At 46.5% G+C, this 15,919-nt stretch overlaps 1 protein-coding gene across 11 annotated transcripts in view; it reads right to left on the bottom strand.

The window, feature by feature from the left end:
* WDR27 (WD repeat domain 27) overlaps window positions 1-15,919 on the bottom strand; it is a 237,330-nt gene that overhangs the window by 168,832 nt on the left and 52,579 nt on the right. For all 11 annotated transcript variants that reach the window (XM_055114369.2, XM_063605555.1, XM_055114363.2 and 8 more), the window contains 7 exons: window positions 15,301-15,378; window positions 13,904-14,001; window positions 11,530-11,619; window positions 5,941-6,062; window positions 4,116-4,249; window positions 2,184-2,281; window positions 703-824 (listed from right to left, as the gene is read on the bottom strand). In XM_055114369.2, the coding sequence (XP_054970344.2) occupies window positions 703-824; window positions 2,184-2,281; window positions 4,116-4,249; window positions 5,941-6,062; window positions 11,530-11,619; window positions 13,904-14,001; window positions 15,301-15,378 (742 nt within the window). The remainder of the gene's footprint in view (window positions 1-702; window positions 825-2,183; window positions 2,282-4,115; window positions 4,250-5,940; window positions 6,063-11,529; window positions 11,620-13,903; window positions 14,002-15,300; window positions 15,379-15,919) is intronic.

Below are 15,919 nucleotides of genomic sequence, written 5' to 3' on the forward strand. Positions count from 1 at the left end.
GTCTGTTTAACCAACATTGCAATACTTCACTTGGCAAAATGGTACCCTGAATCATGATATAAATGCCAGACGCATCGTAAGTTAAATCCTTAACTTGGAAAACCTTTCCAGGCATATCAACAACCAAAATTGCAGTTTTAGTCCTAAAAAATACAGTTTTGTTCCCAAGACTTAGAGGCCCTCTTGGGTACCAAGTGTCTTTTGAACCGTGCAGCTATCAGACAATGAACTCATCAAATGTTTCTCCTGTAATGCCACCCTTTAACCTACTGCTGTGGATATTTGTAAACTTTGTCTCTGTCAAAACAGACTGGCTGTATCCAACAGCCTCCACCTTCAAAAAAAAGCTACTGATTTAGCAAGGCTGCCCCAGTTCCTAGAACCTATGTGTCTACCATGCAATCCATTATTGCTTAACATATACAACCCTATCAAGTTTTATGTGAGAATGTTTTACTAGTAAAATCTTAATATGGGCCCATAAAATAGCCAAACACAAACGTAGAAAACTTAACATTCAACATGATATTAAAATATCTCCTAGGGTCAAACATCAAGGCTTCGAATAATTTAATGATCAATAAAAATTAACATTGAATTTGGTAGCAAACACTTATAAAATGGCATCATACATTTGTATCTGTTAAATGCTTTAAGCACATAGTTTTACAGATGATACACGTTATCCAAAAACTTACTTACTTTATTTTGGCAGATTTGATGGACAGGCCGTGAGTGGGCTTCCACTATCACCGCTGCGCTGCAGCCGGCGTTGAGGTCGAACACTTCCACGGTCCTGTTCCGGCCAGCTGCGAGTACAATGTCTGCGATAATCCAGTTAGGGAGCTCTTCTCAACACTCTTACCCATGGAGAAGGGACAGTTCCCTCTCTTTTACTAATAAAAACTTTGGAATATTAGAAGACTCATGAATGGATGACTAGTTAAGAATTTCTGAAATGCCGCAGGAAAAGTCCTGAGTCCAGTCCAGCCCCACCCCATCTGACTCCAGGTGTTGGCAAGAGCAGGTGGGCGGGGGTGGGGGGGGGCTGCTTAGGAAAAGGGAGACCACCACAGTACCTATTTTGAGGTGTGAGTTCCAGCTTTAGATACGTGGTGTTTGAGATGTCCATGAAACACCCAAATCAGATGTCAAATAATTGAATATGTAGATACTGCACTCAGCAGAAAGGACTGGACTAAGATTAGACAGATCCACAGAATGGGTGACAGCCCCTGGGGCAGGCTTCATGATGGGAGACACAACCCAGACAGTGCCATGTCGGCAGGTGACCGTGACGTGCTTCATAAACTTGACCTATGAGGAGCAATGTATACATTTAGGGCTCGTGTGACCACCAGCACTCCACAAGCCTCAATGCTCAGCCCTGAATGCTGTAGTAATGTGTATAGGTGGTGGGAACCCAGGTGCACTGGAGTCAAGAGACCCGTAATGCTGGTGTTAGCGTTGGATTACTCTTGACTCTAGTACTCTCGTATTCCAGAAACCATCATTTAAGCTAGAATAATCCTAATGACATATTTCTTATTTCTGCTAGGTATTTTAACACCTATTCTAGCATGAAATTACCACATTTCCAAAGAAAACATACTGCAACCTCCTAACACTTTTAGTTCAACTACAAAACCCTCCAATAGAGTTCAACGTAGATTGAACTTTGAGTAAATTAAAACTTTATACAATGAATTCCTAAAGATCTGGAGCTTTTCCCCTAAATAAATTAAAATCAACTTTGAAAATTAAAAGCAATGGTGTTAGCCATAAAAATCTCAAAAATTAAAGTTCTGGGATTCCATTTCATATTATTTTGAACAGCAACCGCTATGATTTTTGCCAGCTCTGCAGATGAGATAGAATGACTAAATTACTAGACATTAGTCAACAAAGTCCAGAGCAGAAGGGCCAGGTCAGCCCACCCACCTGCTGGATGGCATGAGCTGTACGGCACTCAGGTTTCTTCTTCCTTTGAGGCCCTTTCTCTATGTTGAGATGAATTATTACACGTACAATTAACACAAGGATGGCGAGCTCCATGAGAAGGGTCCCTGCATTCCCGGAGCCCCACACAATGCCTGACACTCATGAGATGCTCAGCACACGCCTCTGCCAGAGGAACAACACTCAGGGCGTAAAACCCTACCAGGATCTGGGAGAAAGGATACGGGAATAAAAGTCGTTGACTGCCGACAAACTGGTCATGTCTACTGCACCCGTCGTGGAGAGCCGGCAAATCAGCTTGGACTTGCTCTTCTGTTTATATCTGGAAGAGAAAATCAAGATGATCAATCTTTTTGCTTTCCTTCCACTACAACTAAACACCTTATCTTTAAAAACATTAAACAGGAAAAGAAAGTTTTCATATCACTTTAAAAGTCATATTTTATGATACTGAGGGGAAAAGTGAATTAGCTACCTTAATTTTTCTTTAGGAAAAAAAACCTGTTTTTCTATTAACATCTAATTATTTGTGGTGATTTTTGACATACAAAAGATCCCCCACGCCGTCCTCCTTCTTCAGTCTGTGATCAAATGCACCAGCCTTTTTCTATAGGGTATTTCCATGTATGCTTAGAAAATCCTGCCCATCTCCCGCTACATATAACTGAACACATGCCTCAGCTTCACTGCCTCCCGAAACCCAACTGAAGTGCCTGCAAAGTGATCTCTAAGAGAAAGTCCCACAAGATCAGAAAGAGGAGGCAGGAACAAGAAGAGAATCTGCCAACTCTCAGGGGCAAAGGGCTGTGCCAGCCGAGATGGGAACGCTGTGACGTGAGCTGACTTGTGAAGCTCCCTCCCAGTAAGTAAAAATAAACTTTAGGCCAGGTGTGGTGGCTCATGCCTGTAATCCCAGCACTTTGGGAGGCCGAGGCGGGCAGATCACGAGGTCAGGAGTTCGAGACCAGCCTGGCCAACATAGTGCAACCCCGTCTCTACTAAAAATACAAAAATTAGCCAGGTGTGGTTTTGGGCGGCGGTGGGGAGGGGGGGCGCCTGTAATCCCTGCCATTTGGGAGGCTGATGCAGGAGAATCCCATGAACTCGGGAGGCGGAGGTTGCGGTGAGCCAAGATCTCACCACTGCACTCCAGCCTAGCGACAGAGTGAGACTCCGTCTCAAAAACAAACTTTAGGACTGAAAGTCCCAGGCACCTCTGAAGACAAGGCTGAGGGAGGGGCCATAGGAGGGGGCCGCTGGGTCCTGGAGCCCTTCCTCTGCATGCAACCCGCCCCAGCATGGGCCAGAAGTCACTCCTGGGATGCTGTGCCACAGGATAGATGAGAGTGGGGATGCTCTCATTGAGATCGGGGATTCCTTGCAAGCCCGTCTATCAGATGCGATCGGATGGAAGCCCAACCCTTGGCAGGTCCCAACCCGATGTCCCTCCATGAGAGAAGCAGGCAGATGCAGTGCCCATTCCGAGCGCAGGGCACCTGCCCCAATTAACAAACTGAAGGCACACATCTCAGAAACATAACTTTGATTAAGAAAGGTGTGCTCATGTTACACTCAAAAAAATAAAATGACATGAATACACAGAGATACAGCAAAAATACAAAACTATGACCAAGAAGCAAATATATCAATCTCAAAAGGAGGAAAAAGGGAAGAGGACAGGACTGGGAGATAGGTTCCTAATTCCCTCTGTAATATTTTATTTCTTTAAAAATTCTGGAAAACAAAGATAGTGAAATGTTAATACTTGTCCAAGCTAGGTGTAGCTAAGAAGATATTTATTATTCCCCATATATATGTATATATTTGAAATAGTTCATAATTTAACTGTATGCTATCAATAGTATTTGTCCCACATAACATCACTTCAATATGCTGCAGAGCCGAGATGATAATTGAGGATTCTCAAATCCTCCAAATTCTCGGATTCCGTCATGCCAAAGGCCCCGCGCATAGTAATACAAAGGAAGGTTTAAAATGCGTAGGATCTGGATAATTCCCTCTCATCAAGAGTTTGGTGATATGAGGTCATTATTAAATTTGGGGCAACATTTTAAAATGTAAATACCTTTCAACATCACATTATTGAAACAGCTTCCTGTGATCTAAAAATAATGCACAGGGCAGGGGGTGCCTACCTCTTAATCTCATCTTTGCAAGTGTCAATGTGATACCTCAGTAGCTGAAATTCAGGGCCAGAAGATAACAATATAAAGGCATCTATATAATAAAACTGTGCAGACTGTATAGGTTTAGAAAACATGTCTTTGCCCTGTAATGCAAATTAGTAATTACTGTCAATATAATAAATGTTAACAAAAACACTATTGCTCTAAACATAAAATTATTTGTTCTTAAAACCCAACATCTATTTGTTCTAAATGTGTACATAAACTTTGTTAGACCCAATCTACAATTTTTGTTTCTGCCTACTACTTCTGAAAGGTATTCTATGATTAAAATTTTACTGTAATGAATGCTTTGAATTCCAGCCATTTAACAACTTTAAAAGAAAATCGAAACTTAACAGTAAACATACTAAGTACCAAAGATTTTATTAAAGCTGAAATTCAAAATGTTTTAAAATACAGTTCTGAGGTGTCTGCTCTCAAATTTAAACCTCACAACCAAACGTTATGACACAGAGCAAGCTGATGGCATCCACAGCTCTCAGCAAACTCCTTCCTGAAGCTGCTGCCAAACGCTTCACCTTTAGAGGCCCTAGGTCTTCTTTAATTGACACTTCCTTTCTTGTCTTTCTCGTATTCAATCCCCTTTCTATAAAAGATGCAAAGAAAATAAATCCCAACATCTTTGAAAATTGGACTGCTTTTTATGTTATGTTCTTTGCAAGTCGCCTGCTCATAATTTCATGATTTGAAGGTGAGTTTCCTACCATTGCCTTTTCTTTCCCTGTCCTAGTCATAAGGTTATCATCTTCCTGTCTCTCCTTTCCTGTTCTGCTCCCAAATGATCTCCCGTAAGTTCATCAAAACAAGTCACTCCTCTCCCTAAAATATACTTCCGCCACGTAATAGCCCCTTGGCCATTACTGCTATCTGGACTATGAAATCACACTGAATCAATATTTAAAATTCTTCAAATGTTTCAGTATTAATCATGTGGCATTCGCAGACCATAACAAACATAAGACCATATGAATGTATGCATGCACGTGGCAAGTATGTAAGTGTGCGCATGTGTATGCATCTATCTGCGTGTGTGCCTATTGCATGTGTATTAATACGTGGCAAATATGTAAGTGTGTGTATGTGTATGCATCTATATGCATGTGTGCCTATTGCACGTGTGTGAATATGTGGCAAGTATGTAAGCGTGCATGTGTATGCATCTATATGCGTGTGAATATGTGGCAAGTATGTAAGCGTGCATATGTGTATGCATCTCCATGTGTGTGAATATGTGGCAAGTATGTAAGTGTGTGTATGTGTATGCATCCATATGCGTGTGTGCCTACTGCATGTGTGTGAATACGTGGTAAGTATAAGTGTGCGTATGTGTATGCATCTATATGCGTGTGCCTACTGCGTGTGTCTATGTGGCAAGTATGTAAGTGTGCGTATGTGTATGCATCTACATGTGTGTGAATATGTGGCAAGTATGTAAGTGTGCGTATGTGTATGCATCTATATGCGTGTGCCTCTTACATGCGCGTGAATATGTGGCAAGTATGTAAGTGTGCATATGTGTATGCATGTATATGCGTCTGTGCCTATTGCATGCGTGTGAACATATACATGTAGACACACATTTAAGAAACTAATCAATAACTGTTATTGCATTGAAGCAATAACTTTTAATTAATAACTTTTATTGCATTAAAGCAAACTCTCGGCTTACGTCCCTTTCCTCATCTCCTGTTAAGGTAAAAGAATGAGACTTTTGAGAAGCTCTCAGCTCCTTTGGAAATGACTGCCCATGGCAGAGATGACTGTCCATTACCAGAAGCAGTGCGAGCTCTGCCCCACGAGCCGACCACACCCGCAGGGTCCCATCCCGGGCCGCAGAGAGCAGCCACCTCCGGTCCTGGCTCCAGCACACGGCATTCACTGCCCCGTCGTGACCTAACAGGAATGACCAGAGAAGGTTACTATTTCTACTATTAATATCAGTTTTGACTGAGTGCTACTTACCTGGTACTTTTATACAACACAACTGGAACAGCATTTTTCAAGTAATTAGGGGTGCGCCAGGAGGCTTCTCCTCGCCACAGTGAGGCCACAGAGCCTGAGGCAGGGTGTACCATCTCCCTTCAGTAGAGACTCAGTGTGGCTTCTGAAGGCAGTTGCTCTAAAGCCTCACGTTCCATTTTTTCAACTTTTATTTTAGATTCAGGAGGTGCAGGTGTGGGTTTGTTAGGAGCGTGTACTGTGTGGTGCTGGGTACTGTGTGGTGCTGGGTACTGTGTAGTGCTGGGTACTGTGTGGTGCTGGGTACTGTGCAGTGCTGGGTACTGTGTGGTGCTGGGTACTGCGTGGTGCTGGGTACTGTGTGGTGCTGGGTACTGCATGGAGCGTGTACTGTGTGGTGCTGGGTACTGCATGGAGCGTGTACTGTGTGGTGCTGGGTACTGCGTGGAGCGTGTACTGTGTGGTGCTGGGTACTGCATGGAGCGTGTACTGTGTGGTGCTCGGTACTGCGTGGTGCTGGGTACTGTGTGGTGCTAGGGTTTGGGGTGTGAGTGAACGCCTCGGCCAGGCAGTGTGGAGCGTGTACCGTGTGGTGCTCGGTACTGTGTGGTGCTGGGTACTGTGTGGGGCATGTACTGCGTGGTGCTGGGTACTGCGTGGTGCTGGGTACTGTGTGGTGCTGGGGTTTGGGGTGTGAGTGAACGCCTCGGCCCGGCAGTGTAAAACCTCGCATTTCTTAAACTAAGAAGTTCAACATTATGTGTGCTTCTGTGAGTGTATGTTTTCAGAAAAGAACATGATAACATTTAGTATTATGAACTACAGTATAGAAATCTGTGGACTCCATGATAATGTATCAGTATGTTAAAGAACTGCTGTCAACGTTGAAGAAAAAAGTGAAAAAAAAAAAAGCCCTGAGCACACACATATAAGTTGATCATTTGTTGTGACAGATTTGAAAAGTTTTGTCTAAACTCACAATGGCTGCTTGGATGCTGATTTCTGAGAGCGCCAATGCTGGTCTTCAGGTGTCTGAATATCGGCAGTGTGTGCTGCTCTGATATTAAACTAAGGTAGGCGATGAGGCAAACAGTGTTTATTTCGTACACCTGTAGGAGCTTTTCTGTCCACTCCCCACCTCATCCTACTCCCAGCCTAACCCTGGGGCCCAGACCCTGAGCACGTGCTGGTTTCTGGACCTGTCTTGCCTCATAACCCCTAGAAGGGCTGTCAGGGCAGGAGGCATCTTCAAACAGTCTCTCAGCTGCCACCACCTGACGGTTCTAAGAAGCGGCGGACACAAAGGAAAGGAGAAAGCAAAGACGACCAGGGATGCGCTTCTTTTCAGAGGTCAGCCCTGGAGCGAAAGCCAGCTGTGTGGCATGGTGAGGAGGGCGAGAGGGGACGAGCTGGGGAGGTGAGGGCAAGGAGAGGCCGCACCCAGCCCTGCAGCCTCTGACCCCTGAGCACCCGGGCTGGGATGGAAAGGAGAAGACTGACGGGCAGCCTCACTCATGCTTCCTGACAACAAATGACCCTAGACCTGCTCGACGACCCCATTTCGCCTCCATAGCTCACAGGGAATGGGTAACCACAACTCCCGAGAAAATTCCTGCCATAGCCGGGATCTCCCCACGGAGCAGAAGACCCCTTCCTGCGGGCCTCAGCATGTGAATCACACATCACAATTTATAGACTAGACAATGAACTGCAATCTCACTACATCACATCTGTCAGGGTACCAACATAAAAAAGAAGGCAAAACCAGGAAAGATATAAGAATAAGAACATAACTCAGTTCTGCAACAGGACGCCAGGAAACGCAGAGCTGAAATTCACAGCGCAGAAAAACGTGAAATAGCTTTGCTGCCCTCACGTGTAGAGTTCTGGCAGTTTTAGCAAAAGTACAGAGGCTGGTTAAGGAAAGCTCCAAACATTCCTCACTGCTGCCCAGCTAACAGCAGCTGCAAGACTCAAAGGAAAGTCACGTTTGTGACTGCCATTAATAGACATCACCCATGCCGCTTGTACTGAACACCAGCGGTGTCCGCAGCTCTGCACCATCCAAGAATATTGCAGGTTCACAGACACCTGCTGCAGGGCCTGGTCCAGGCAGCCTGGGCCATAAGGGCGTCCTCCCAGTGGGAAGGGCCTGACGCATCTGCCCGGTGACTGACCTCAGAAGTCACTCCATTACCAGCCATGTGGCGCACTGTCTTCCAATATCAAGCTCAGACCAGCCTCCATTGCCTGACCCACAGGCTGCAAGAGGCCGCGAGAGGTCGCACAGGAGGGAGGGTGAAGTCACTGCTACCCATGCTCTTCCTTCTTAGTGAGACTGAGAATGTGTTTTTCTACGTGAGGTCGCACAGGAGGGAGGGTCAAGTCACTGCTACCCATGCTCTTCCTTCTTAGTGAGACTGAGGATGTGTTTTCTACGTGAGGCCACACAGGAGGGAGGGTCAAGTTACTGCTACTCATGCCCTTCCTTCTTAGTGAGACTGAGAAATGCGTTTTTCTCGTCCTTCCCACCTCCTCCTACCAGCACAGCGTTTGCTGCACGTCCAGTGGCCACTAAGCCACCAAGGCCAGCAGAGGCACCGGCAATGCAGGGGTTGCGAAGTGCCACCTTCTGCTCAGCCCCGACAAGTCAGCCTGGTCCTTCATCTCAAGTGTCAGGGACGGACCTCCCACTCCCAGGATGAAAACAATGGAGATTCCTTAGAACTTGCCAAAGGTGGGATCCCCCTCCTCTCCCGAGCTCCAGCCCCAGACACATGCGTGAAGCGCTGCGGGCCGCAGGGTGCATCGAAGACGAATCACCGCAGGCAAGGCCGGACCCTCTGGAGCCAATCCCCACGAAGCAACGTGCCCATGGGGGACCACATGGGTGCCTCTTCCTCTCTCTCCCCACGATCTCCTCACGGTACGGAAGGCCTCCCTCCTCTTTTCAATTGGCCAGTTTCCCCCGTGGTGAGTGTGATGAGATGAGAAGCTTCAGAAACAGAGTGAAAAGGATTCTAAAACCCTACCTAGGTCAGGGTTTTAGACCTCTGGACCTAGACTTCCCCTGGACATGGACCCCGCGCTGGGGAAGCAGTCAAGGGTGTGGGGACATAAGCAGCATGGAGGCCGGCGTGGGCAGTCCCCGCTCCGAGCAGCATGGAGGCCGGCGTGGGCAGTCCCCGCTCCGAGCAGCATGGAGGCCGGCGTGGGCAGTCCCCGCTCCGAGCAGCATGGAGGCCGGCGTGGGCAGTCCCCGCTCCGAGCAGCATGGAGGCCGGCGTGGGCAGTCCCCGCTCCGAGCAGCATGGAGGCCGGCGTGGGCAGTCCCCGCTCCGAGAAGGAGCAGAGCAGAAGCCACTCGGCGCAGCTCGAGCCAAACAAGAGCTCGGGACCAGGAGAGATGCGCATCTTCACTTCATACTTGGACAAAGATTTCTCTTTTTTATACAGTTCCACTATCTGTAATGGAATTTTAGATTTAATCTTCCGAAATGCCTGACCCCAGAACTTCACAACGATCACCGCTAGCTCCAGGGCGCGTCACAGATGACGCAGCTCTCCTGCGCAGCGCGCTCAGAAGCCGCCATCCCGTATCGCTGAGAATCTACTCTGTGCCAGGCACATGCTCGGCGGAAGGCCTGGGACTCCAGTACCTGTCTTTGGACTAGACACAATTTTTGATAGGAAAAATTCTAAAATCTAAAGCAGAAACACATTACTCCTTTATTAAATTAAATACGGTTGCTCTCAGTGGTTTTCAAGCTGGGATGTGCTACCTGACTGTATGCTCATAGGCCCCTGAACTCTCCAGGAGAGAATTTGAATTTATACTTATTTGTCCCAGATCATAATGGAAATAAAGACACTCATTTTTCTGTGTTCTGGGCAGGTGCTGAGAGACCAGTCATATTTTCAACGTTGAGCGATGCCACTATTAAACGTTACACACCCAAAGTGAAACGATGTGGCTTGTGCAGTTGAGATGGTTAAATGTGGCCCTTCCCCCCCGCCCACAGAAACAGAGCAAGTTTTTGTAAAGATGAATTTGAAAACCCACTACATTTTCTTAGTTTAGTGAGAAGCCCTTTTTCCAACAATAAAATACACAGGGAAACACCCACGGTCAACAGAACCACCACTCATATCAACTATTCAGCCACGAAAGAGGCCGGCTCAGGGCTCCCAGGTGCACTGTGAAGATTCTGAGGCTGCAGGATAGATACGGGGTGGGACCAGGAGCAAGGGGCTCGAAGGGCAAGGGTGGCATCCAGGCCAAGCCCGGAGAACCGTTCTCCACCCAGACCATGCAGGGGGCGGCAGCTTTGCTCATGCAGGAGCCGAGCCCGGCTCTGCCTGCCCTTGGGGGCCTCCTAGAGCTGGCCCTGGGTGTTAGCAAGCTGAGGGTGTGAGGCCGGAGTCACTGGGGGCGTTCATCTGCTCCCAGGTGTGGCCTTGCCTAGGCCTGGTTCCCACTGTCTCTGTCCCCAACTCAGCCCCACCAGGCCCCACCTCCGCGTTTCCTAATGACTGCCCTTGGGGTGGTCACACGACAGGCTGTGTGTCCCATATTCGCAATGCTTGGGATTAGAGGTGTTTTGGAGTTCCCATTTTTTCAGATTTTGGAATATTTGCATTATGGCAGGTAAGCAACCCTAATCCAAAAATCTGAAATCTGAGATGCTTCAACGAGCATCTCCTTGATGTTATGTCGGCACTCAAAGTGTTCTGGATTTGGGGGTATTTGGATTTCAGAATTTTGGATTACGGATGCTCAACCTGTATAAAAACAGAAGGACTAGTGAGATATTTTGTGTTGTTTCTGTGCTTCTGTTAAAATATCTACCAAGTGTAAGTTCTAATGCAAGCCATATCAGGATCCTAATGAAGAGCTGGCAGGTTTTATGGGATTAGAATTAGGAATCAAATATATGTCCCAGTTATGAGTTGAAATGGTCATAATTTTAACACTGTTGCTCTCAGATCTACTTTTTTAAAAAAAAAATTGTTTGCTTTGTTACATTTATAAAAATGTCTATGTACAAACCCCACTAAATTTCAAAATATATTTCAACTGTATGCCTTTTGATTACATTAATTAAATATATTTCAATTATTTAGGATTTGACTTCATTCACTCCCCTAAAACTCTACAAATGAATGGCTCTTGGCCTCCAGGGCAACAGCCACGAAAGTGCTGCCATGCTGTTCTCATGAGTTATGTTTGCCCTGTTTGGTTTAAGATCTCAGTGAATCTAGTTTAGACTCCAATTCAAGCCATGGCTTTGTTTTGCTGATGTCCTGAAGGAAACAAAAGTGTCCTTTAGCAACTGATAACCAGGACCTAAGTGAGACCCATCCTTAAGTTCATACTGACTGAAATTAAGACATGTTTTACCTGAAAACACAGCAGATGTCCCAGTCAGGCTGGCATCAAAAACGAGTGACAGATGGTTGGCCAACCCACAGGCCAGCCACTGCCCATTTCCTGTTAAAAGAATTTTAAAAAAAGACTTCTTAGAAAAGCCTAATTCATAGGAGTCACACTGTAGAAAAGCCTAGTTCACAGGAGTCACACTGTAGAAAATCCCAGTTCATACAAGTCACACTGTAGAAAAGCCTAGTTCACAGGAGTCACACTGTAGAAAAGCCTAGTTCACAGGAGTCACACTGTAGAAAAGCCTAGTTCACAGAAGTCACACTGTAGAAAATCCTAGTTCATACGAGTCACACTGTAGAAAATCCTAGTTCACACGAGTCACGCTGTAGAAAAGCCTAGTTCGCAGGAGTCCCACTGTAGGAAATCCTAGTTCATATGACTCACACTGTAGAAAAGCCTAATTCGTAGGAGTCACCCTGTAGAAAAGCCTAGTTCACAGGAGTCACACTATAGAAAAGCCTAGTTCACAGGAGTCACACTGTAGAAAAGCCTAGTTCACAGGAGTCACACTGTAGAAAAGCCTAGTTCACAGGGTCACACTGTAGAAAAGCCTAGTTCACAGAAGTCACACTATAGAAAATCCTAGTTCACACGAGTCATGCTGTAGAAAAGCCTAATTCATAGGAGTCACATTGACCACAGGCAAGAGTAGAACTTCTAGTTAACCTGGTTCTAAAACACAAACACTAACATCGGCATGGGGGTCTGCAGGTGCCAGACCGTGTTAATCCTTTCTCACATCCTCTACCCAACACCTTGTAAGGCGCTGCCTTTGTCATCCTCGCCATGCTCCCTTAACAGAAGAGGAACAGCAGGATGAGCAGCAGGATGAGAGAGTGAGGCTGCTGTTCAAGGTTGTGAACAGGAAAAGCTGCACCCAAAAGGCCCCTGCACCCAGGACAGGATGCCAATGGCCCCTGAAACAAGGTCCCGGAGCCTGCCTCAAATCAGCAGATTGCCCAGAGGCATATTCGGCTAAGCAGTTATGTTGAAACATTTTCCAAAAACAGGGTAGAAATAAATGATAGAGCTGGGCGAGGTGGCTCACACCTGTAATCCCAGCACTTTGGGAGGCTGAGGCAGGTGGATCACCGGAGGTCAGGAGTTTTGAGGCCAGCGTGGCCAACATGGTGAAACCCCATCTCTACTAAAAATACAAAAATTAGCCAGGCATGGTGATGCACACCTGTAATCCTAGCTACGCGTGACGCTGAGGCAGGAGAATCACTTGAACCCAGGAGGCGGAGGTTGCAGTGAGCCAAGATTGTGCCACTGCACTCCAGCCTGGGCAACAGAGTGAGTCTCTGTCTCAAAAAAAAAAAAAGAAAAGAAAGAAATGATAGATGTCACCCACAATATTCAAACTTGAGGGCAGATAACACTGAAGGAATGTTCAGTCTATCAAAGATCAGAAGGACATTTACTGATAATACTACACATCTAATTTCCGAAAATGATTTTAAAACTTCTTTGGCTACAATTATATAATAAAATAAAGGGAATTTAGCGGAGTGGTACATGGTAACCCTTAGGCGACTCAACCCTCTGGACAGATGGCATGAGGGTAGGGCAAGGTACCGGCCCAGATAGGACTTTGTGTCCAGCCCCAGGCAGGGGCACAGCTTGCCTGCAAGGAAATCTCACTTCTGAGAGGCGTTCAGGTGGTGGAACTACCCAGCTGAGGTCAAGAGGTCAAGAGCACTCTCACAAGCTGCTCCTCCCTTCTTTCAAACACTATTTAGAAAAAAGTGCTGAGGTCCCAGAGAAGCCTGGTGAAGGCATTATCAGGACACACGTGAGAATCGGGCAACTGTCACGGAAGCCGAGACACACTCAGCCCTGCAGGAAAAGGTCCCGGCTGAGGGTCCGGTAAGGAAGGAATCCTGTGCACAGCCTGCACGATGCCATCCCCAGCCTGGCGCCTCCAGCCCATCCATGAGCAGAGGCCGCGTCTCCAGAGGGAAGCAGTGACTGTTCCATTAGCTTCTTTGCCTGCCGAAGCCCTCCCACCTTAACACTTCTGTAGGAGGGGTCAGACAAACAGAGCAAACCCCGGAGGAGCTGGACACAGAACAGGAAATTCACTGCTAGTGAGTGAGTGCCAGTGTCTGTGCCCACGCAGGGGTGAGATGCCTGGAGATCACCCTCACTACAGTCGAGTGAAACGCAGTCTCGGTTTTCATCCAGACACAAACCATGCCATGCAACTTCAAGTAACAAGGTTTTTAAAAATATATTTACAATTATGATACAATAGAAAAATGTTTACAGTGGGCAGAATCAAAGACTCTTACAATGAAATGCTACCCAGCTCCCGCAGGACGTGGCGCACCTGAGTACTGGATGCAGCATACACGTGTGCAGGTGGGGGCGGCAGCGACCTGGGGGCCGGGCTTGGTGGGCACAGCGCACTCCACGGGGTATGCCTCCCTGAGGCCACAGGTAACGGTGATCGGGAGACATTCACAGTGAGATTAGAAGTAAAACATAAGCAAGAAACGAAGTGGGCTTCCCCCCATCTACATGTATAATCGTATTCCAGTAAACCTGAATATTTATCTATATGTCTATATTTAGACTCTTATATTCAAAATCAGGAAATAACTGTTTTAAATACTTACATTCCACATTGCCGAAAAAGACACATATTTTACATATAAAACAGCAAGGATTTGCTGTGTTTCATATAAACTGATGTGAGTACTGTGACGATTTGGGGGTGAGGGTTCTCACTAAGAGAAAATGAATTTCACTTTCCAGTCTCATGCCGCTGTGGGTGGCGTTGTAATGCTAATCACTCAAATCATCTACAGATGCCTTCCGTGCACACGCCCGAGCCCTGGGTGGCATTTGGGGCCTCGCCACCACTGCTACCCAGCAGCTCCCAGCAGAAGGCCCAAGAGAGCCAAATGCAGAAGAGCCAGCGTGCTCTGTCTGGACAGTGGGGCCCTCACAGAAAAAATTACCAAAAAAATCAGAGCTGAATGGAACTCTGATGCCACATTTCACCTGCATAAGGCCTGGATGCATTTTGCTGCAAGCACGTGCGTAATATCAAGCAGAACGTGGCAGGACAGCAGCAAGGCTGCAGAAAAATGCAGTGAATGCGGGCAAAATCAATATTGGCGCTCTGTAATGCAGTGATTGCAAAGTAGACCCATGTACGTTAAAATGAGTTTTAAGTGCAGTAGCCCATATCTCTCCTCGGACAATGTAATCTTAAATCTAGGACTGGGAGGGACCCTAGATGTCCCCCAAGCTCTTCCCTGTCCAGTCACAAGGGGCCCAGGTGTATGCAGGACATGCCCACAGTCAGAGCCGCAGCCAGTGTGGAGCCAGTCCCATGGACAGGTGCCCTCCCCAATGGCGTGGGCCACGCCCACTCAGAATGAGCACCTGGCACTACAACAGCCCCAACATTTTCACCCAATCCACCTGCATGACAGGGAGGAGCATCGGCTACGGCATTTTCTAAACTAAATTTTAACAAAAATTTATTATTTCAAAATTGTTAAGGTGGTAAGAACAGACCATGTCTAAAAAATTAACAGGAAAGAAATTTGGCTAAAAAGATATATAAATAATATAGATACACATATCTGTGTACATATGTATGTAAACACATGTACACATATAAGGTTTTATATCTGTTTGGAAAAGAACCAGTTAAAGTATTGGAAAGGTCTAGGTTATTTCAAATGTACTTGGAATGCACGCTACATCACACACCGTGCGCAGCTGCTCCTGCTCCTTGAAGATCCTTTCCCCTCACTCTTGATGTTGGTCTTTGGTGAAAACATAGTTACACTGTGGAAAGAAAACTCTAATATCACTCTCAAATATTAAGAGGTCTAAGGTTCTTAAGAGATTTATATTTTACAGTGAAAAAAATTATATACATAGATATAGACGTCTGCATAAATGCTTTCGGGCCCCTCCCACCTGTCCTCCAGCCCTTAAGTCACCTCCTCCCCTCCTGTGTCTCTCACGCTACCTCAGAGATGTCGCCCTGCTACACATTGTCCTGTGACTCCTTTAAAATCCTGGAATAGGACCCTGATGCTTGGCTTTTCCTTTAAGTCCAAAGCCCCAGGTTGGCACTCAGGGCCACCAATGTCTATCAACCCCTCATCCCCTGGGGCTCCCACACAAAGCCTGACACTGATGACATGCCTTAATATGGCAGAACTGGGGAATCCATACAAAGCTGCAGATGCCACTGGAGCAGAAGTCATCCATCCAACCATCACCCATCCATTCACTCATCCCTCCACCCCTCCCTCCATTCCTCCATCCCCTCCATCCATCCACGCACACATCCATCTCTCATCTCTCTCCATCCATCCCC

Source organism: Pan paniscus, chromosome 5 (assembly GCF_029289425.2).
Source record: "Pan paniscus chromosome 5, NHGRI_mPanPan1-v2.0_pri, whole genome shotgun sequence".
In the NCBI taxonomy this organism is placed as follows: domain Eukaryota; kingdom Metazoa; phylum Chordata; class Mammalia; order Primates; family Hominidae; genus Pan; species Pan paniscus.